We start from the raw sequence: 22,399 nt of genomic DNA on the forward strand, positions 1-22,399 counted from the left end.
TCAATGCATGAAAAATACATAACTGACTTGAAGTACTTGATTCAATAAGTTAAAGAACTAAAACATAATAAAAAATATCTTGGACCTATACTGATTCTTTTATTTTATTTGTCTTTATCAGAGATATAAGGTTGCATGGGTCCGGTTACGGGAATGACTCCAGACAAAAACATAGAAACCCCCGGAGCTGAGAAAGTTGCAGGATTAAGTCCACTTGACACGATGGGAAGTCTACCAGAAGAGGTTGGTGCCGACAGACCAAAGGCCTCTGCAGTGGACTGCGCTCCGGCAGACGAAGAGCTGACAAACTTGAACTGGCTTCATGAAAGTACCAATTTACTGAACAACTTCAGCCTGGGGAGCGAGGGGCTGGCAGCAAATAACCCACTGTATGATATTGAAGGCGACAGTTCCCCAATTGGTTGTCGAAACCCCGAAAAAACCTCTGCCTCCTCAAAGCCTCCATATTCGTTCAGCCTCTTAATATATATGGCCATTGAGCACTCCACCAACAAATGTCTGCCGGTGAAAGAAATCTACAGCTGGATCCTCGACAGGTTTCCGTATTTTGCTACTGCCCCAACTGGCTGGAAGAACTCTGTCCGACACAACCTTTCATTAAATAAATGCTTTCGGAAAGTTGAGCGCAGCCATGGTAAAGTAAGTAAAAATGTTGTTATATATAACTCACAGCAGGGGTGTCAAACTGCATTCCTTGAGGGCTGCAAACAGGTCATGTTTTCAGGATTTCCTTGTACTGCACAGGTGATAATTTAATCACCAACTCATTATTTGTGTAGGTGATTAAATTATCACCTGTGCAGTACAAGGAAATCCTGAAAACATGACCTGTTTGCAGCCCTCGAGGAATGCAGTTTGACACCCCTGCATTAGGCTGCGTGTCCACGTTCAGGATGGCCGGCGGTATCGTCGGAGCGGCTTTGCCGCTCAGCGGTAAGCCCCGCCCCCTTTCTGGGACGCGATGATGCCGGATGTGTTCACAGCACACATCCGGCATCATCGCTCCCCACCATAGGGCCCTGTGCTATATCTTGCGGCGACAGCGTCGCCGCAAGATATACGGACATGCTGCGATCTGAAAAGACGCGCAGCATGTCCGGAGTCGCAGGGCCGCCACGTGCGTGTTACCACGCATAGTGGAGACGGGATTTCATTAAATCCCCTCCACTACGCTGTAACATCTGGACGCTGCGGCTCTATGCAGCGTCAGACACGCAGCGTTTCCTGCACGTGGAAACATACCCTCACAGCATTTACAAAAGCATTGTCATAAGGAAGCACCAGAAAATGACAATCTCTGGATAATGTCACTCCATAGAGGAACACTTTAAATTTCCACTACCATGAAAGTGATACTCCAATTTTCACCATAACTCCTTAAAGGGGTTATCTGGGAGTATAATTTATTTATTTTACGGTCTGCCTAAGAACTAAAAGGCGGCCAGTTGCTACCTACCTGTTGTGTTCGGCACAGATTTCTGGTCACAGGCCGCTTCTCTTCCGCTCTGCTCTGTTGATGGGATGAGATTGACAACCGGCTCCCCGCTGTCTATTGCTGAGCAACATGACGTTGGCAGTCTTGCCCTGTCATTAAAGCAGCCTGGAAGAAGATTCGCTCCATTGATGTGAAGCAGCCAATTTTCTTTTTTTGTGCCATCATTTATTTTGCACTAATTGTATGGTTAAAATGACCTACAACCTGCTTCACCAATCCAGCAAGATTATATTACTTCGCAGAGATCACGCGGGCTCACACTGAGCACTGCCACATTAGGATGCGGGTGACCGCTATGTGAAAGCTGACACCCTGTAGCTACACCTACGATCGGAGCTAGCACCGATAATGGACTCTTAACCCCTTTGATTCCACTGTCAAGTGACGGCGACATCAAGGTGCATCGCATAGGGAGGGAGCCCCCTGTCAGCTCCCTTCGGCACAACACAATGCGATAGCGTTGTCGATGGTCTCCATGGTGACCCCGGTCCGCAAGATGGCCACAGGGTCTTTCAAGGAAGGTGTTAGACGCCGCTCTGATGCCCTCCAGTGCAGACGCATTACACAGTATAAGATCAACGATCTGTCAGTATAAAGTTGATGTCTCTTCCTGGGACAATGTTAACTTTTTTTTTTATTAAGAGTATTCTATAAAAAAAAAATCCCCAAATAAAATTTTTTTTATAAAAATTGTTTTTTTCTTTTTTTTTTATTTTTGATAAAAAAATTTATGTAAAAAAGCAAAACAAAAAAAACCAAAAAACACATTTGGTTTTGCCGTCAGCGGAAAAATAAGTTATAGCTCTTAGGATAAAGTGATGCAAAAATATTGTTTTCCTGTAAAATAGTTTGTGTGAAAGCGCCAAAACATAAAAACATATAAATGTGGTATCGCTGTGATCCAAAGAATATAGCTGCTTTATGAATTTTACCACATGCGTAATGGTACTGTATTTAAAAAAATTAAAAAAACAGAAAACAATTTCTGGATTGCTGTTTTTTTTCATTCTGGCTCTCAAAAATCAGAATAGAAAGCGATCAAAAATGTTGAGCGAAAATGGTACCAATAAAAACGATAACTCATCCCACAAAAAAAGCAGTTAGCAATAAAGAAACGTCTTTTGTGACAGCAGCCAAACATAAAAACCGGATATAAATCTGGTATCACTGTAATCGCACCGTCCCTAAGAATAGTCACCTAATCACTTATACTGCACGAACGATGTAAAAAATTATTTAAAACACATTCTTCACCAGTTGTTGATTATTTTATTTTATTTTTTTCATTCAAATCCCCCCCCCCTCCCTTCTGAGCCCAGTGTGTCTAAACCACATTTACAGTCCATATGTTTGGCTTTTCTGTAGTGATGAGAGCCCTCCTAATTTACTGGTGTGGGTCTCCAGAAGCATGAGCTGGTCACTACAACGTCCTGGTCACTACAACGTCCTGGTCACTACAACGTCCTGGTCACTACAACGTCCTGGTCACTACAACGTCCTGGGCACAGCGCACTGGTCACTACAACGTCCTAGGCACAGCGCACTGGTCACTACAACGTCAGTTTGCAGTTTTCACTCAGCAACATCCACTGCTGCTTGTTTCCGGAAAACACCCATGGAGTCAAAATCATCACTACACGTGTAGATAAATTCTCAATGGGGTATAATTTCCAAAATGCGGTCACTTGAGGGGAGATTCTGCTCTTCTAGCACTTTGACTTTGATTATAATTTTCCGTATGTTTGCAGCGACCAAAAATAAAAACTTTATTGAGGGCCTGTTGGGGAATTTAATCGCTTTTAGTCTATCCTAAATTCATGGACAGCAGTGACTGACTCGATGACACACCTATTTGGTTGAAATAATTTTGCCTCTCACTTTGTCCAAAACTCCCTCTCCCCCCCCCCCCCCCCCCATCAAAAAAATAAGAAATACCACTTGTTTTGCTGCTGTCTTTTGTATGCCTTCTGGTATAGACCAAAAAAATCTTTGAGCTATACATAGTGGGATAAGCTGCACATGACTGGGGGCTGTGACGTTTTCTACTGTCCTCTTCTATAGCTATTGTAGCTTTCTGATACTCCTCTATATGCTTGTTGGGCATTAATGAAAGTCCACCTTCATAATGCGGTTTGCCTTTTACTTCCTGATGGGCATCAAAATAAGTTCATGCTGAACAGGCCACAATCGCCATTGATTTTGCCTTCCCATCATAGACATTTATGGCAGGTCCACAGGATGTGTTATAAATGTCTGACAGTGCCGATGCCCACTCCACGATCCAGAACAGTCTTCAGAGAGCGAGGCGCTCTCCATCCACGGCTATGGGAGGTAGCTGAGCAGGTGCGCTTGTCTGCCAAGACCATAGAACTAAAGGCAAATGCACGGCGGCCGCTCCGTCCATTCTCCGCCTCAATGCTGATCGCCAACATTTTTGCACTGGGGCCTTTGATTGGGAGAAGGCTTCCCTACAACCCGCAGTCTAAATGCATCAGGATCGAGGCCCCCACATACCAAGGATGGGAACAAGTCCCTCCTGTAAGACAATTATCATCTTTTCTGTCACTCGGACTCAGACTTGGACACAGAAAAGATCATCTAATATCGAAGCCCTTATAACTGGTTTACGTTTCTTTTTTTTTTTTTTTTGTGGAAAAAATGTAAGCATTAATTTTGGAAATCAACATCCTTTTTTTTTATGTGTGAATATATATTGGTCACTATAGGGAAGCCTATATTTGGAAGTGTTTCTCGCCAGCTCCCATATAGGCAGTCACTGTACACTCGCCCGTCTCGCTCCGGTCTCGGATATCAGTCTGGTTTGGGTTGCCATGGCAGCACTTCCTCCTCCTGGCTCTGTTCTTCAGCTCTCAGTAATGTGAGATCATACTTGGTCTTACTAAACTGAAGCTGCGTGCTCTTTTATTAAAGATTAGAAGAAGCAGGCGATTTCTGATTCCCCCCCCCCCAACTAAAACCTGTAGGTGCACTGTAAGCACAGGGTCATCACCAACAATGCATCCAGCGTAACTGGCTAATTTGCTTCGTGTGATTTATATGCAGGGCCGCAGGGTATTTTTAAAGGGTTCGTCCACTTGCGGCATTCATTTTTAAATGCCGCAGTGTCCTGGATAACATATGGAAGGAGAAAAAAAATAAATCCTATTTGTCCTCCCGGACTGGCGTCGCTCCTCTTCTGAGCTCTGTGACGTTGTTGATCTCCACTGCCTCTGATTGGCTGCAGTGGTTGCGTGAAATAAACAGTGTCACTAGATCGTCTCAGCACTTTGGGGAGAGCATTTAAAACGGGGTTTTATACAATAGTGGACACCCCCTTTAAATTCCCCACCTAACTTCCTGATGACCGCAGAACAGGAATGCACATGGTGATGTAAAAGGTGATTTGGTTTTATAGTCCTATATGGAGTAGCTCAGGTTCTGAGATCGGGTCAATACACAGCTTTCACATTCCTGATAGTCATCATTAAAGGGAGAGTGTTGTGAGGCTCCTTCACACGTCTAGCCTGTGCGTGAAAAAACTCTACCTGTGTAATCAATGTTTTCCATCATGGTGTCATCCGTGTTTTTCTGGTATAAATGAAAGAATTAAATTACAAAGCTTCTCCTACACTCCTAAAAAAGTTTCACATGTGTCTTGCATTGTTCATGCTTGTACAATGGAAGCAAAGCTGAATATTGGGGTCCTGAAAAAGGCAGCAAAACCTGCTCTTTGTCTGCCAAGAGATCAGATTTTGATGGCAGCAAAAAAGCAACGTGTGAACATAGCCTTAAATCTGCAGCATCTTAATTCTTTCGGTATTTTTGCTGTAGGTTTTGTCATATAAAGGACTTTTTCATCAGGATAAAACCTATATAGGTCTTTTGTATGACTTTAAACCTGTTCAATATATCTTTAGTAGTCAGATAGTCGATATCATTTCAATCCTCAGCAGCACATCCAAGGACACGTTACCCGGATTTCTAAAACCGGATAAACGCACTGGGCGGTGTTCACACGTGTGGTGCACATGTTCAAATGTAACATATCAGAAGTAGATGGTCAGTGACTCCGGTAGTGTGAGGAAACAGTCACGGGCCGCTGACCTGCTGAATATGGTTTCTCTGTATCCCTCTCCACCATGCAAACCAAATAAACGTAGTGATGGCCAATCTACTGTCCTGATGTGTTCTACCCAACCGTGTCCCTTCTGTTGCCTCCATGTATTCTCGGCTGCATAGTTCAGTGTGAAGTCTGAGGAACGAGCGATCAGACTTTTCGGTCAATACCCTCTGACTGTTCTCCTGGAGTCTGATAGAGCTGACATCCCTCTTAATGGACCTTTTTATTTTATTTGGCTTCATCAGCTTAAATTTGTGTTTTGGGTTACACCTGGCTACAAACATTAGATGCATATCGGCCAAACCTGTGGATTTCAGCAGGATATGTGTATTGGCGTTTTATTAAAAGGGTATTGTATTCCCAACTCGAAGATCCTATCCCAATATGTAATTGGTGTAATAATAATATTAGCAAATACCTATAATTAGAAATGTAGTATAGTTCTTCTGATAAGCCATGTCGCTTACCCCATGTGCAGAGCATTGCAGTGGCTTAGCTAGCTGTTGGTGAATGTAACTAACTAACTGTCACAATATGAGTGGTCCTAACTATGCATACCGAAGCTACTGCAATGCCCTGCACATGGGGAAATTAGCGAAATGACTAATCAGAAGAACTATACTACATTTCTAATTGGAGGTATTTGCTAATATTATCATTACACCTACTACGTATTCAGACAGGATCTAGGAGATGGGAATACCCTTTTAAAGTGTCCTTGATGACACATTAGTTTAAAAAAAAAAAAAAAAAAAAAAAGCCCCAGAAAGAGAGTCTGACAGCACACTACGACTGTTCAAGCCCAGCACAGGCACTCTGTGCACCCTTGTTGTGACCATTCTTGTTTTCAATCTATATCCACTTTTCTCTGACTTATGTAAAGCCAGAACTGTAAATTAGGTTTAAAAAGTGGGGAAAAAAAAAATAAAAAAATTGCTGTGAAGGTGGGCTAAACTGCTTGGTCATGCACCGAGCGCCTGTGCTTGGTTTGAACAGTCGTTTTCTGCTGATAGACTGCCTTTTAAGTATCCACAGACTTTACAGGTATGTTCCTACAGATGGGCATGTACTGGTTTTAGAGGTAACATAGGTTCGTCTTCTACATGGTAATAAAGCGACAACAATGATGAAGTCCAGCTCTGACATAATGAAGGCTGCCACCTGGGGGCTAGATCTGCTGGGGCATCAGATGTCTTTTGGTATAGTATAGGTCCAGGGCCGTCCACCTGTGACTGGTTCAAGATGGTATTTGTACTGGCGTTTTTTGACATTAATACTTATTTTGCGTTTTTTTTATTTCAGGTAAATGGAAAAGGCTCCTTATGGTGTGTTGATCCAGAGTATAAACCGAACCTTGTACAAGCACTGAAGAAGCAGCCCTTCTCTGCAGCGCTTGCATTGTACACTCTTCCTGCCTCTCCTTCCAGGTACGCAGGGATTTGGGTCCTTGGCATAAGTGAAATACTTAATTTGCTTCCCTCTGAAGATTCCGGCCTTTTTGACGCTAAGAGGTTCAACTTCTTAACATTCCAAGTCAATCCTTTATACTTCTGCACCAGAAGGAACGTCGCACTTTGCTCTTCTCTTTTGAGTCCAGCTCCCTAAAAGCTCGAGAGACCAAACAATCTGATGTGAGCTGGTTTCTCACTTATATACACAAGCCGCACTTAAGCTGAAACCGGTTTTTGATCAAACAATAGTGTCTCTGACCTGGGTGCCTCCATTGTTCTGCTTGTAGTCCGAAGAGTATAGTAAATATGAACATCAGTTAAAGGGAACTTGTCATGATGCTTTAGTGTATTAAACTGGCCTTGGTGCGGTATTAGTGACGCAATATACATCACTAACATTGTTTTCTCAAAGAAAATCTGGCATGCGCACTGAATCTGGGTGTACGTCCCCAGCTTGTTTTCACATGTGCGCATGCTCCGCGGTGGCGAGCTAGAAGACAGTGGTGCACATAGTTTGTGAGCGCACATGCCATCATGTGGCCACTGACTTATAGCGGCTCCGGAGCATGCGCACATGTGAAAAGAAGCTTGGGATGTACATCCAAAATAAGTGCGCATACCGGGGAGCTGATGAGCAGGGCGCAACTGCGGGATTTGAGGCCGCTGACATGCGCTAGCGATGTGCCGTCATTGAGTGACGGACCCTGGGACGCGGACTGCAGCGTTTCCGGGTCCGTCACTGCTAGCACAGATAGTCTTCTAGGTAGTTTCGCAATGTATCGCCGGGAACGGAAGATGGCGGCCGGCTCTGCGGACAACGGAGGGTGAGTATAGCAGGTTTTTTGTTTTTTTTTATTATTTTTAGCATTATATTTTTTCCTATTGATGCAGCATAGGCAGCATCAATAGTAAAAAGTTGGGGACACACATGGTTAATAGCGGTGGTAACGGAGTGCGTTAACCGTGGCATAACGCGGTCCGTTACCGCCAGCATTAACCCTGTGTTAGCGGTGGCTGGAGGGGAGTATGCGGGCAGTGACTGCGGGGAGTAAGGAGCGGCCATTTTCTTCCGGACTGCCCATCGCTGATTGGTCGTGGCTGTTTTGCCGCGAACAATCAGCGACTTGGATATCCTTGATAGACAGAGGCCGCGACCAATGAATATCCGTGACAGAAAGAAGGAAAGACAGAAAGACTGAAGTGACCCTTAGACGATTATATAGTAGATATATGTATGTATATGTTACTCTTTTGAATGTGGGCCCTTATAAACATTAGACTAGATCCCGCCAGAATTTACAGGAAAATCTTTTGACATCACTTTGTGTGTGGTCCTTTTGTAATAAATTACTATTTTCTTTCAGTGCATCACCTCTTAGCTTATCGTCTGCAACAAAACTGACTCGGGGGCAATCTGAGAAAGGTACGTCTAGTATTTTGGATTACTTATTCACACACTGACCATTGTTAAATGTTTGTGGCCTTTAGGTTATGTGCACACGTTGCGGATTGGGGGGCAGAATTTTCTGCACAAAATCTGCATCTCCTGGCAGAAAACGCAGGTGCAGATTTAATGCGTTTTTTATGCGGATTTTGTGCGTTTTGGTTGCGGATTTCAAGCGTTTTTTACCCCTGCAGATTTCTATAATGGAAGGGTGCAGAAACGCTGCAGATCCGCACAAAAGAAGTGTCGTGGTCCTTCTTTCAATCTGCTGTTTTCCATGCAGAATTTTCTGCATCATTAGCACAACATTTTTTTTTCCCCTATTGATTTACATTGTACCGTAAATCACTTTGCGGATCTGCGCTGAAAAAAAACCCGCTGCGGATCCGCAGTAAATCAGCAACGTGTGCACATAGCCTTAAGGGATTGTTTTTTTGCTAATGAAAGCAGCCCGGTTATCAGGTAGCACACACCTGATCTTCAAGTACATTGCGCCTGGCCAAACACTTCTCTAGTACTGCCAGTGGATGTTTTGTTAGGGGCTCTCTACTTTGTCATCTCCCATGATGTCCGTATTCCTTATTCTAAGTTTCAGCTGCCAGTTTTTTTGGGCTCTTAAGCATCCTTGACCTTGTGTACGCTACCTGCGAGTGTATATTACAGGACACATTTAGAAGTACTATATCATGAAATTGGAAATGTTTCAATTTTCTCGCTAGGTTTTATAGACTAGACTGCAGACTCTCACATGCTGTTCTGTACAGAAGAGTTTTCAGCAGTATGGTTAATTATAACTGTCTGATAACATCTCCTGGACACTGTACAGTAGATGACGCAGGATCCACCGTAGGCGATATCACAGCTCACCTTCTCGCCCTCCTGTGCAATGACTGAGAACACCTCCTATATACAGAAGATAACAGCTCACCCTCTACACCTCCTGTAAAATGAATGAGTGACTGATTGCTATCCACTGTAGATAGAGATGTAAAGATCCACTATTCAGATTAGATATCACAGGTCACCTCCTACCCCTCCTGTACAAGGACTGATAACACCTCTAGCTCACCCTCTCCTGGAAAATTCCTGATTATACCTCCTATACATGGTAGATAAGGGAGGATCCACCATTTATAATGGGCGTTATCACAGCTCATCGCCCCCCCCTCCTCCTCCTGTACAATGATTGATAACGCCTCTATATACAGTAGATGACACAGGATCCACCATTCACTGTAGGCCATCACAGATCACCTCCTCCCCCCTCCTGTACAATGACTAATTACACCTCTATGTTCAGAGATAAGAGGATCCACCATTCACAGTAGGTGATATCACAGCTCTCCCTCCGGTACATTGACTAATAACACATCTATATACAGTAGATAACATAGGATCCACCATTTACAACTGACAATGTCACAGCTCATCTCTGCCTCCTCCCTTCACATCTTTGTGCAGTTAAAGCATGATTATTAAACACTTCAATACAATTCAGTAGAGTTGGGGTAAGACAATTGCTTCTAATGCCCATCTGATATGCAGGAGGTAGGAGTCTAATATTAGGCCTAGTGGGCAGTGTGAAAACTGCAAGATTTTTTTTTTAATATACACAAAATAGTGATAAAAATATATAGCACTGTACATTATAGAGGGGACTTGTACTTACAATAGACATTACAGCATAACAATAAACACAGATCAAAACAGATACCAAGAGGAATGAGGGCCCTGCTGCTCGCAAGCTTACAATCTATGAGGAAAAGGGGAGACACGAGAGGTGGATGGTAACAATTGCTTTCGTTGTTCGGACCAGCCATAGTGTAAGGCTCATGTGTTCATGTAAAGCTGCATGAACCAGTTATCAGCCTAAATATGTAACAGTACAGACACAGAGGGCTATTAACTGTATAAAGTGTATGAGAACATGATGCGAGGAACCTGGCTATGGTAAAAATTTTGAATGGGCCACACAGGGATAGTTAGGATAATGCCTTTAGGCACTAGGCCAGTCTGAACAAATGCCTTTTTTAGGGCACGCTATAAACTGTGTGGATTGGGGATTAATCGTATTAACTTAGGTAGTGCATTCCAAATAATCGGCGCAGCACGTGAAAAGTCTTGGAGACGGGAGTGGGAGGTTCTGATTATTGAGGATGCTAACCTGAGGTCATTAGCGGAGTGGAGGGCACGGGTAGGGTGGTAGACTGAGACCAGGGAGGAGATGTAGGGTGGTGCTGAGCTATGGAGCGCTTTGTGGGTGAGGGTAATAAGCTTGTACTGGAGTGGATGGGTGACCAGTGTAATGACTGGCACAAGGTAGAGGCATCGGTGTAACGGTTGGTGAGGAATATGATCCTGGCAGCAGCATAAATGAGATAAATGTTAGATTGACATGGCAGGGGTCAGGTGCAGTACTCACCGCCTCATGCCATTCTTTGCTGCATATTCACCATTATCTTCTGTTCTGTCTGAGCTCAGCGGAGAACCTAATCGTGCTTCAGCGCTTTGGTACATGATGTACAACTTTGTCATTTGGATGGATTTTGCAAAATGATGCTAAGGGACAAGTGGCAACTCTAAAATGTACATGGATACTAATAAATTATACTTTGTCAAATTATAAACCTTAAAACATGAGCTGTGAAAATCCATCCAACTAGAGGCTAATGATGGGGCTCATCAGCGTAGATAACAAATTGACAACTTTTTTTGTCAAAAACCCCCAGATGTCTTATTAAAGGTATATTCCATCTTGTTCATACTACCAATGTCTTGCGTTAATGGCTTGTTGGTGTCACCAGTGAGACCCACATCTACCTACAGAACGAGGCCCTGATGTGCGCGGTTAGTGGCGAGGTATTCATAGTCATAGTCATGGGAATGCCATCCACGTCTCCACGGACAGCAGCGTATTCTCCAATCATGTACGGAAGATCCTGTGAATATGCCATAAACACATGAGATGGAAATACCGTATCCCCTGTAAAGCACATTGAAGGTAGTTGGTCACCAGGAATGGCTTTCTTTAACATGGGACCCAGTAATTGGCCCACAACTGTAAAGGAAAGCCTTCTATAGTTAAGTGCAACCACGTGGCCAGATGGTTCAAAGATGTTTACTACTGAGTGTATATGGTGGGCTCGGCAATTTTGCCCAGACAACTTTGAAGAAAGGACTTTCTCGCTTCTAAATCTCTTCTTTGTGCTTTGCAGATTCTGATATTGACGCTGCCACTGCGATGATGCTCTTAAATAGCTCTATCAAGCAGGAACCTTTGGATTGTAAGAATCACTTTTTTTTGCTTTCTTTGCTTTAATATTTTGTTTGTTGTATGTCAATTTTATCTGTAGTATTTAAAGGGATCTTGTTACTAATGGTACACATCCATCATTTGCACAGCACAAACGATTATCTCCCAGTGGTGCATAGTTCCATGTCAGCTGGTCTGCCGAGAACCATGGCACTCAGCATCTATAGACCACTCAGTGTGTATCGCTTACTTTAGTAGTCTGCCTGTGTAAACATATCACCGCCACTTTGTAGAGATTTACTGACCTATGGTTGTATTGTGCGGCCAGTCAGTCTGTGTAAATGGACCCTTGGTGTGTATTACTTCCACCGCCCAAATGGACACTCTAATTGCTATATGTCATGTGTAGTGCTTCGTATTCAGCAACCCTGTGTTACAGGCACTGTGTGGGAGAAAAACTGTAATTCCTAAGTTTGGAAAGGTTTGTACTCACTGTAATTCTTGTTACAATATCACTTCTACATTTTAGTATCCCGTTTCTTTTTGCTCTGACTAGGAAATATATAATTATTATGTTAAAGGAATAATCTGGGTCTGCTCACTTCTGTATTAGGAGGTGAGGGTCGGGATGAGTAGTACTGGTGCACAAACCCTGCCAATTATGCCTGCGATATCGCCTAGGTAAAGGCTAGGTTAATACTTGTGTATTGCTCTATCCGTTTTCGGTATATATTTACATATGTGAAACGTACTTGTAAGCCCCCTGTTTATTTGATGGAGGCAATAAAAAGTCTATAACTTCTGTATGGAACATCCTGTTTTTCAGTTAACAAGTTTGGCCCTTTATTTGTTTTTGATTAAAACCAAGTTGTAATGGTAATCTGCCTGTGCTCACTTCCGCACTGGGAGTTTAGCAGGGCTATGCACTAAAAGACCACCAGATACAAGGCGCTGGAGCAGCACACGTGTGCGATCCCTGCTGCTTACGTGCGTGGAGTCGGTATAAAATACATATAATTTTTTTTTCTTTTCCTAATCTCTACTGACGTTTTATTTTAATGCTCTTTTAAGTTTCAAAAATTCTGTAAGTTACTTCAAGAGAAAAAAATGATTGTCCAGTCCTATGTGTAATGCCTTAAGGCTGTGTTATACAGATTTTAAAATTGTTAATTAATAGTGATGAGTGAGTATACTCGTTACTCGAGACTTCACGAGCATGCTCGGGTGGTCTTTGAGTATTTGGGCGTACTTGGAGATTTAGTTTTTGTCGCCACAGATGCATGATTTGTGGCTGCTAGACAGCCTGAATACATGCAGGGGTTGCCGGCTTGTTAGGGAATCCCTGCATGTGTTCAGCCTGTCTAGCAGCCACAAATCCTGCAGCTGCGGTGGCAAAAACGAAATCTCCGAGCACGCCCAAATACTCGGAGACCACCCGAGCATGCTCGGGAAATCTCGAGTAACGAGTATACTCGCTCATCACTAATAATTATCTGTAAATTTCAGTCTGTTCTGCAGTTGATTTTGTTTCATCTTCTTTTCTTTAGATGAGAAACCTCAGCCCCTCAAGGTGGTGCTCCCGAAGAAACGCAATTACACCAGCGCATTCAAGCATTGTACGTCTCTGACTCTTCAAGAAAACGATTCCACCGTCATCAATATCGATCCCAAGGAGGATCACAACTACAGTGCGAGCGGCACCGACTCTCAGCGATGTGAATCTCGGTCCAGCGTGTCTTCCTTGTCGTCGGTGGATGAGGTCTACGAGTTCATCCCAAAGAACAGTAGGGCGGGAAGTGATGGCAGCGAAGGGTTTCACAGCGAGGACGAAACTGATATTGACTATGAAGAAGATGCTCTTGGTGACAGTGGTTATGCTTCCCAACCCTGCGTGAATTCCACGGGCAAAGATTTGCACAGCAAAAAGCTCAGAAAGGAATCATGCCAAGATATTGACGAGGAGCTCAAAGAGGCGGCCGGCTCTCTGCTCCATCTGGCTGGAATCCGCACTTGTCTGGATTCCCTTTTAAAAACTGCTAAAGCCCAGTCACAAAAGCATAGAAAATAGTCATCAGGCCAGTTCCATTTTGCTTTACCTGGTTATTTTCTTGGGGGCTTCTTTTCGCCTGCCTTTACCCACTCAGTGTGGCAATATTCTTCATTTTTTCTTTTTTTTTCCTTTAGGAGATCAAAGCCATAAAAAACGTGAGGCTTCATTTTTATTTTCTTTGCGAGGTTGATTTTATTTTTTTATTTATTTTTTTCCAATTATAATTTTAACAATTATCTTCCCTGCCCCACCACTTCCCAAGATTACTGCCTTAGATTTAATTTTTTTATTTCATACCAGAAATGCATAAAATGCAAACTCCCTGCAAAAAAATAACAAAATAAAAAATAAGCTTTTTTTTTTTTTTATTTTTATTTTTTTAATTTTATTATATAAAAGTAGTGATGATCACAGACAATTCCTCAAACTGCAACGTAAACTTCACCCAGAGGCTGCTGGCGCGACACTGACTGCTGTACCTGCTTTTTATTTTTGGCCACTGTGCAACCAAGTGATAAAACATTTCAGTATTAGTGATAATTTTTGCCAACTATTTATACGTCGAGTCGATGCATAATGCAAAACAAGTAATGTATGTAAAGCAAAAGCTTCTCTTTCCTTCCGCTTTACACGTGAGTTTAAAGACAAGATGTCTTTAACTTTTGTGACCCGATGAGAATATTCTCTGCTATAATGAAATGGTCCCTTGAATGTTTAAAAGTTGTACCACTGTTCCCATCCTTCCGTGTACCTGCTCCGGCCATGCCAGTCGGTCTGTCCATTTGTGTGTGTGTACATCCCATTACTTCTGTCTCCAAAACAGAGTTAAAGCCCAACTCCACTGCAGAGACCGCATACACATAGAGTTCATAGCACTTCTTACGCTTCACAAGTGGCCACATTTCCAGAGGTGGTCGCAGGAATTTTGGTCCTCTAATGCTATGCATCGCGGCCTAGTGCGTGAAGAACAAGACAATGGCGGAAGAAATTGTGCATCTTCAAATGGAAGGAGACGGCTACAAGGGCAGGAAATCATATATGCTTGAAGATGAGAAGTGGAGTCAGGCTTTAACCTAGCTTTTTAGTGATATCGGTCATTGTGCATGAATCATAACAGAGCACACTGTATTGCGTGCTGTATAGACACTGAATTATTGCTTGGCAGTGGTGACCATAGCATTGTGTACAGTTAAAGGCTTTGATACAGGTTTATCGTGGTTTTGTAATGATCATTTTGTAGTGGCTTTATTTTTATAAGTTCTGTGTATAAATGGGTAAAACTCCTTCACAATCCAAGTGTCTTCATCTCACAAGATCGTACGTATGTCTCCGGGCACACGCTGATTGTCATAGAAATTTTTCACCATGATGACTTTCTTTTTACAGATGCTCCGAAATCAAAACCACTAAGACAGTCTTCCAAAGTGCCAATTAGGAAATTGTAGAAATGATTTTGCTCCCCCTGTCATCTCCGTTCAAAAGAAACTAGGAGGGCGAGTCGCAAACGCTTCCTGCAGCCGTAACTATTTCAAGGGTGGAGTGGGGGTCACATAACATCTTTATTAAAATTTCAGTTTGCAGTTTACCTCTCAGTTCTCAGGAATCGAGGGATTTATAACTTCTATAGTTTACAGCTCATTGCCAAGGTTACCGGCCGCCACTGCAGCCTTTCAGCGGTGACCGGTTTCCTTGCGTTTTTCAAGCTTCTTGCTATCGATGGAGCTGTGGGAAAAATCATCGAAATAGGGTCTTTGTAATATCCATTGGATATTACAAATATCTGCTCAGATCATACTAACCTGATACATCCAGTAATAGAGCGAAAATCATCAGGGAGATGTCAGCTGCTGCAGATCTTCGGGTCAACAAGTGACCATATCAAACTTTAGAATGAAAGGAATATTGAGGATATTACTCGCATTGCTGAATAAGATTCCAATCCAAACGAAATAAGTGAAAGATGGCGGTTTATTCAAAATATCTTCATTCTTCATCATGAAATCACCATTTGTATTAAGTGGTGATTTCCTGATGAAGAAGTAATTGAATACTTTGAAACATGTAGAACAAACCACCATCTTTCACTTATTTTGTTTGGATTAGAATCTTATTCAGCAGCGCGGGTAATATCCACAATATTTCATTCTAAAGCTTCTGCCTATAAAGCTTGTAAGTGCTGCTCTGAAGCTGGCATATCGTTAGATCCAGTCAGTTTTGGTGTCCCAGCACTCCTCCAGTGCTATAAAGGCAAACATACCCACAGTTCAGGCCGGTGGCCGAGACTGTCAATCAGGAGTCCACTGCTTCCCATCGGGCAGGGGAACGATGTGTTACTGAACATAGGATCCTGAAAAAATACCTTTTAAAGAGCTGTTGCTTCCACTGCCCCTTGACAAGTCTTGTGTAATGCTTCCCATTAGAATTAATAGGACGGGTGTATTTGACCTGCCGATACCTTGACAGCCAGAGGTTGCCACATCAGCAGTGCCTCTCGCTTTCTAAGGAAGGAAGAGGCGCTGGACACTTTTTGCCGACAGCTATTTCTCCACGTGGCGTTATTAATGGGAGGGGAATAAGATGCTACCAGACATTCCTGCCAGCAATTTATCTCCTGTGAGCACAAAGGATCTGACGTGGACTTCTGCTCTTACGTTAACGACACCGCCACCAGCCCTGCAAACATCCGGCCCCCGCAGAACCTTGGAACAGCCGATCGGTGGGGCTGCTGGCTGTCTGTCTGACACCCATCTGATATAAATCACCTATTCTAACAATAGGTCATTAATATCCATCACTGACATCAACTATTAGAAACTAGAATGGCCAAATGTGTGCGTAAGCATTGGGTGGGAAAGCCAAACTATTTTTTTATTTTTTTTGCGTTCCTGTTTACTTCCACTAATCAGCTTTCCATTAGACACCCTACATTATATGGTTAAGCTTTTTGGAAAACATAGGATAATTTTACAAAGCCACTGGGAATCTGATTCTTTAGGTTTCAATTGTAAGTAAACCCCCTAAAATGTTAAGTACAAGAAGCTTCCAAACACGTCAATTCTTCACGCTTTTTGTTGAGCTCCATTTCTCCTGTGTTAGTTATTTGCCTGCATGATGCCATGTGATAGTGATACCATAGACTGTATATTCAGGCCTGCACGGCCTATAGAGTAACATTATGTACATTCATGACCCTGATGATCTGTGTTAGTGACTGCAATTTATCATTACTCTGTTTTGGGGGCTTACTTTACTCATGCATACATGTATATAGTAATTGGGGCTAAATTCTCTGCATTTAGTCTTTCTTTAATTTCACTACGATTACATGTGTGTATATACCGGTAGTCATTCATTGTCCCTATTTTAAATAGGTTTGCAAGAAAAAAAAGTAGGAATTACAAAATTGCAATACACTTATTAATTTTAATTACACAAAGTGCGGCACAGACTCATCAGCACTAAAAGCCGCGATCCATAGACCAGGAACAGAATAGACATTTAATAACTTTCCCAAATTCTCATGAAAACCTTTTCAGCACATTCTGCATTGTACCACTGTACCCAGTTGATTATATTTTTTAGGAGTCTGTCCATTTTATACCGATTGAACCAAAATGGACAGACTCCATGACTGGGGACTCCACAGCCGTGCTGCAGTGAGCACTTGACAGCGGGTGTAAAAAGCTAACTACAAAATATTTAATGCAATCGGATTGCCAAAATAAATATTAGCTAAAAATTCATGCTTTTAAGTAAAAAAAAAAAAAAAAAATCATTGTGGCTATGCTTAAGCTCAGCACCTTACATTGGAAGGTTTTCATTTGCTTCAGGTTGCACTGTTGCATTATAACTATAGCTATGGAATTACCTTTGCAAATGCCCTTTAAAAAATGAATCTGTCAGCAGGTTTTTGCTATGTAATCTGAGGACAGCATGATGTAGGGGTTTAAACACGGAACTCAACCATGTGTCACTTGTCAGGCTGTGTGATGTTGTTTACTTGAGACTGAACGATAAATCAGCTGATAATTAACATTGCTGTGACTGTAGGGCATGCAGGGGAGCGTCAGACCACGCCCCTTTCTGTGATGGGCAGCTCACTGTCTATAGACAATGTACATACAGAGCCTGGTGGGGGCAGGGGCAGCTTTCTCAGCTCTGCTGCATTAAAAACGGATTGCGTCAGAATGACTGCACCTAGTAAACTACATCGTTGGAATCAGCGCCTCTTTGCCTACATCATGCTGCTCTCAGATGGGGGGGTGGGGGTCGGGGGGGGGGAGCAAAAACCTGCTGACAGATTCCTTTTAGGCCAGTCTCACACGTCCAGATAATTCCGGTACCGGAAAAATCGGTACCGGAATTATCTGTGTCCATGTGCTCACGTAGGCCATCCGTGTGGCAGCCGTGTGCCACCCGTGTTCCCGACTGGGTACCACATGGAGCGTGCGGGAGACAGCGCTAGAGATGAGCGCTGTCCCCTGCATCTGGTGCTGAAGCCGCCGTTCATATCTTCTCTCCAGCAGCGTTCGCTGGAGAGAAGATATGAAAAATCCCTTTTTTTTCGTGTTTAAAATAAAGATCCCTGTCCCCTACCCCCTTCCCACCCCCTGTGCGCCCGCCCGCTGTTAATAAAATACTCACCCGGCTCCCTCGAAGCGTCCTCTCTGCGCCGCACCTTCTCCTGTATGAGAGGTCATGTGGTGCCGCCCATTACAGTCATGAATATGCGGCTCCACCCCTATGGGAGGTGGAGCCGCATATTCATGACTGTAATCGGCGGCACCACGTGACCGCTCATACAGGAGAAGCTGGCGCTGAGAGGAAGCTGCGAGGGAGCCAGGTGAGTATTTTATTAACAGCGGGCGGGCGCACAGGGGGTAGGAGGGGGCGGGGACAGGGATCTTTATTTTAAACACGAAAAAAAAAAAAAAAAAAGCAGCGAACGCTGCTGGAGAGAAGATATGAATGGCGGCTTCAGCACCACGCTGGGGGGACAGCGCTTACAGTAGCGCTGTCTCCTGGAATGCACACGGACTGCGTCCGTGTGCGGTACGTGTTTTACACGGACGAATTGACTTTAATGGGTCCGTGTAATCCGTGCGCTCCCACGAACACTGACATGTCTCCGTGTTTTGCACACGGACACAGTCCATGAAAACACGCTGACATGTGCAGAGACACATTGATTTCAATGTGTCTACGTGAGTCAGTGTCTCCGGTACGTGAGGAAACTGGCACCTCACGTACCGAAGCCACTGACGTGTGAAACCGGCCTTAAGCAGCTGATGGTCTAATTTTTGGGGCAGTCACCCACTGGCTGTTTTGGGTGGTTAAATCAAGATTCGTTATTTGGATTTCATCTGCTGATCATTTGTTCTTGGGGTTAGGCAGCCGGCAGCTCCTTCCTCCCCTCTTATTTACTGTGAACTTGTGCACACTTGGCCAAGTTGAACGTGCATGTGTATAGTGGTCAAGGTATACAGGCGGGTGAGCGTTTCACGAAGTGTATATACAGGGTAGGCCACTATTTCCTCTGTAGATGTGCATCTCTTGGGCTATTTTCACAAGGAGTAGTCTCCAGTATTGCATCCTTCTATTTTACACTCGCCCATAAGATTTATTTTAGAACCACATTTGCAGAACTCTGTGCTTCCCAGTTGTATGTTTTTTGTTTTTTTGTTTGTTTTTTTTGACCTACAGCTATATATTTTTCCTTTTAAGGCCTCATTAATGTACAAGTGCTTTTTTTTTTTTTCTTCGTTTTTTTTTTTCTTTCTTTTCTTTTTTTTTTTCTTCCCCTCTCACAGATCACATATTTACCAATGACCGTCTATGGGGCTGTTCTCTTGTCAGATTTTTTTTTTTTCCTCAGCTCGAGTGCTCTGTACAAAATCGGAGGCCTTTCTGAATATCGGCTCAAGTTTGGTGATGCAAATCTATCTGTAGGTGAAAGGATTTGACCGCATTCGGATGCCACTCGGATCAGCATCGGACATCTCCGTGATTTTGCATGGACGTTCATACAGCTCCATAGATTGTCATTGGTATGAGGCCTAAGGATTATCACACACAGGTATTTTTGCCTTTTATTCTTGGGTTTCCTGCAGGCATTTGATTCTTTAGGATCTCAAGAGTTGGAAAACTTTTCGTCCAATCTTATAAAATTATATCTGTCCCACAACATATTGGCCGCAGATCATCTTCAGGATGTGACACTGCGAACATCTGCAGCGCCTTCCACTACTTTTTTTTTTTTCTTCTTTTTTTTTTGCATAATGTTTCAAGCTATTGTATATAGTGTAACTACAGTGACAATGTCGATCACTTGAGGGGGGATCATTCTATTAGTTATCTAAATAATTATAACTTAATTTTTTTTCTTTAAAAAAAGAAAACCTTTTTGAAGGAATTTATTCCGCAGGGACTATTGCAAGTTGCATAATTGCTCGAGTTCCGAGATAATTGCAACGGAACGTAAAGATATTGTAAAGAATCACAGTTGGCTGCCGCCCCTAACGTGCCCCATGTATCGGGACGGTCTCGGAGGAAGATAGGGCTATGTCCATAGTAGTCAATCACATCTCCGCTTTGGTTTACTAATCTGCACTGGAAAAATGTAAAATGTGGATTCTCATAGGTTACAATCGTCTGAAACTTCTCGATACGTGCGGGCCCGCTCCCTAAGTGACAAAGCCAAGAACCCTTTCTTTAAAGAATAACTGCCAGTGCCATTATTATTATTATTTCCTGACCTTATTTATGATTGAATAAAGTGCTTACATGACGAGTATTATGTTGCCATCCTTTTAGTGATCTACAAGAGAAAAATACATTTTGTGATTGCCAAGTCATTGTATCTATTATTTATTTAAAGAAATGTCAGAATACGTTGATCAATGTGAAATATTTGTTTAAATTAATCTTACCCTTATTTTTGGTTAGTTGGGGAAAAAAAAGTGTATAGGTTTGTATAGATATAACTGCCAGTAGAAAACCAAGGGACCGCTCCTCAGATTTTTTTTTTTTTGTATGCCCCTATCCTTTTCCTGAATAAAATTCCCTCATCATAAAATAGTTTACAGATGTTTAGTTTTTGTATGCTAACCTCTGTTAATGGAAATGTTTATAAAGTTTATTTTTACCAAAGATATGCAATTCATTCTGATAAAAGTATTGCAAAATAAACTTTTGTTTTTTAACATTCATGTGTTGTGTGCTACTTTCCTCCCACATTTTCTGGTTGTATTGTGGCTAAAGCTCAGCTGACCCCATAAGGGTATGTGCACACGCTGCGGATTTTGCTGCGGAACCGCAGCGGTTTCCCATGCGTTTACAGTATAATGTAAACCTATGGGAAACGAAATCTGAAGTGCACATGCTGCTGAAAAAAACGTGCGGAAACGCAGCGGTTTACATTCCGCAGCATGTCAATTCTTTGTGCGGATTTCGCTGCGGTTTTACACCTGCTCCAATAGAAAACTGCATGTGTAAACCCGCAGCGGAATCCTCAATAGAAACCGTGATAAATCCGCAGTAAAAAGCGCAGCGGTTTTGCACTGCAGATTTATCAAATCCGCGGCGGAAAAATCCACAGCCCTCACAGATACGTGTGCACATACCCTAACAAGTCATTGGGGTCTGTTATTGTTTGGACTCTTCAAACCAAAGGGAAGGTATGTGTGAACACTTTTTTGGAATTGATCTGCAAATGAAAAACTGCTGAAAAATAACTTCAAAGACAAACGCCACCTACCAATTTTCTGTTGTAAAATAACTTAGCCTTTCATATGATCAGTCTTTTGAGCGTTATTTTTGCTCTTCAGGTTTGGAAAAATACCTGGTGGGGGATAAAAAGATTGGATGTCCTTTCTTCTGAAACAGATCAGGATGGGATCTTCCCCAAACTGGGCACTGTCCAATCAAACTTGTTTTGACCACCTCTAAAGAAGAAAAAAAAAAACTGATCCTAAGGCCACGTTCACACGTTCAGTATTTGTTCCTCTCCTGGTTTTGGGTTACATATACTGATGTAAAATACTGACCAATCAGAGGAAAAGTATAATAGAAACACGTCATCGCTTATGCATTATGCACCCACTCCTGGTTTTGGCTTACAAAATATATAAAATACTGAACGGGCACACCAGTAGTGCTCCATACAGTACAATGGCCCCACGTAGTCCTCCATACAGTACAATGGCCTCATGTAGTCCTCCATACAGTACAATGGCCTCACATAGTCCTCCATACAGTATAATGGCCCCATGTAGTCCTCCATACAGTACAATGGCCTCACATAGTCCTCCATACAGTATAATGGGCCCATGTAGTCCTCCATACAGTACAATGGCCTCACGTAGTCCTCCATACAGTACAATGGCCTCACATAGTCCTCCATACAGTATAATGGGCCCATGTAGTCCTCCATACAGTACAATGGCCTCACGTAGTCCTCCATACAGTACAATGGCCTCACGTAGTCCTCCATACAGTACAATGGCCTCAGTGCTTCATACAGTACAATGGCCTCACGTAGTCCTCCATACAGTACAATGGCCTCAC

The 22,399-nt window shown here is 42.9% G+C and overlaps 1 protein-coding gene across 2 annotated transcripts in view; it reads left to right on the forward strand.

Annotated features, from left to right (window-relative positions):
• The window catches only part of FOXN2 (forkhead box N2), a 50,754-nt gene extending 33,841 nt beyond the window's left edge, over positions 1–16,913 (forward strand). For both annotated transcript variants that reach the window (XM_069768651.1, XM_069768650.1), the window contains 5 exons: positions 122–660; positions 6,939–7,063; positions 8,452–8,510; positions 11,747–11,815; positions 13,332–16,913. In XM_069768651.1, the coding sequence (XP_069624752.1) occupies positions 136–660; positions 6,939–7,063; positions 8,452–8,510; positions 11,747–11,815; positions 13,332–13,852 (1,299 nt within the window). In that variant the 5' untranslated portion in view covers positions 122–135 and the 3' untranslated portion in view covers positions 13,853–16,913. The remainder of the gene's footprint in view (positions 1–121; positions 661–6,938; positions 7,064–8,451; positions 8,511–11,746; positions 11,816–13,331) is intronic.
• The last annotated feature ends 5,486 nt before the right edge of the window (positions 16,914–22,399 follow it).

The sequence above is a fragment of the Ranitomeya imitator genome, chromosome 5 (assembly GCF_032444005.1).
Source record: "Ranitomeya imitator isolate aRanImi1 chromosome 5, aRanImi1.pri, whole genome shotgun sequence".
In the NCBI taxonomy this organism is placed as follows: domain Eukaryota; kingdom Metazoa; phylum Chordata; class Amphibia; order Anura; family Dendrobatidae; genus Ranitomeya; species Ranitomeya imitator.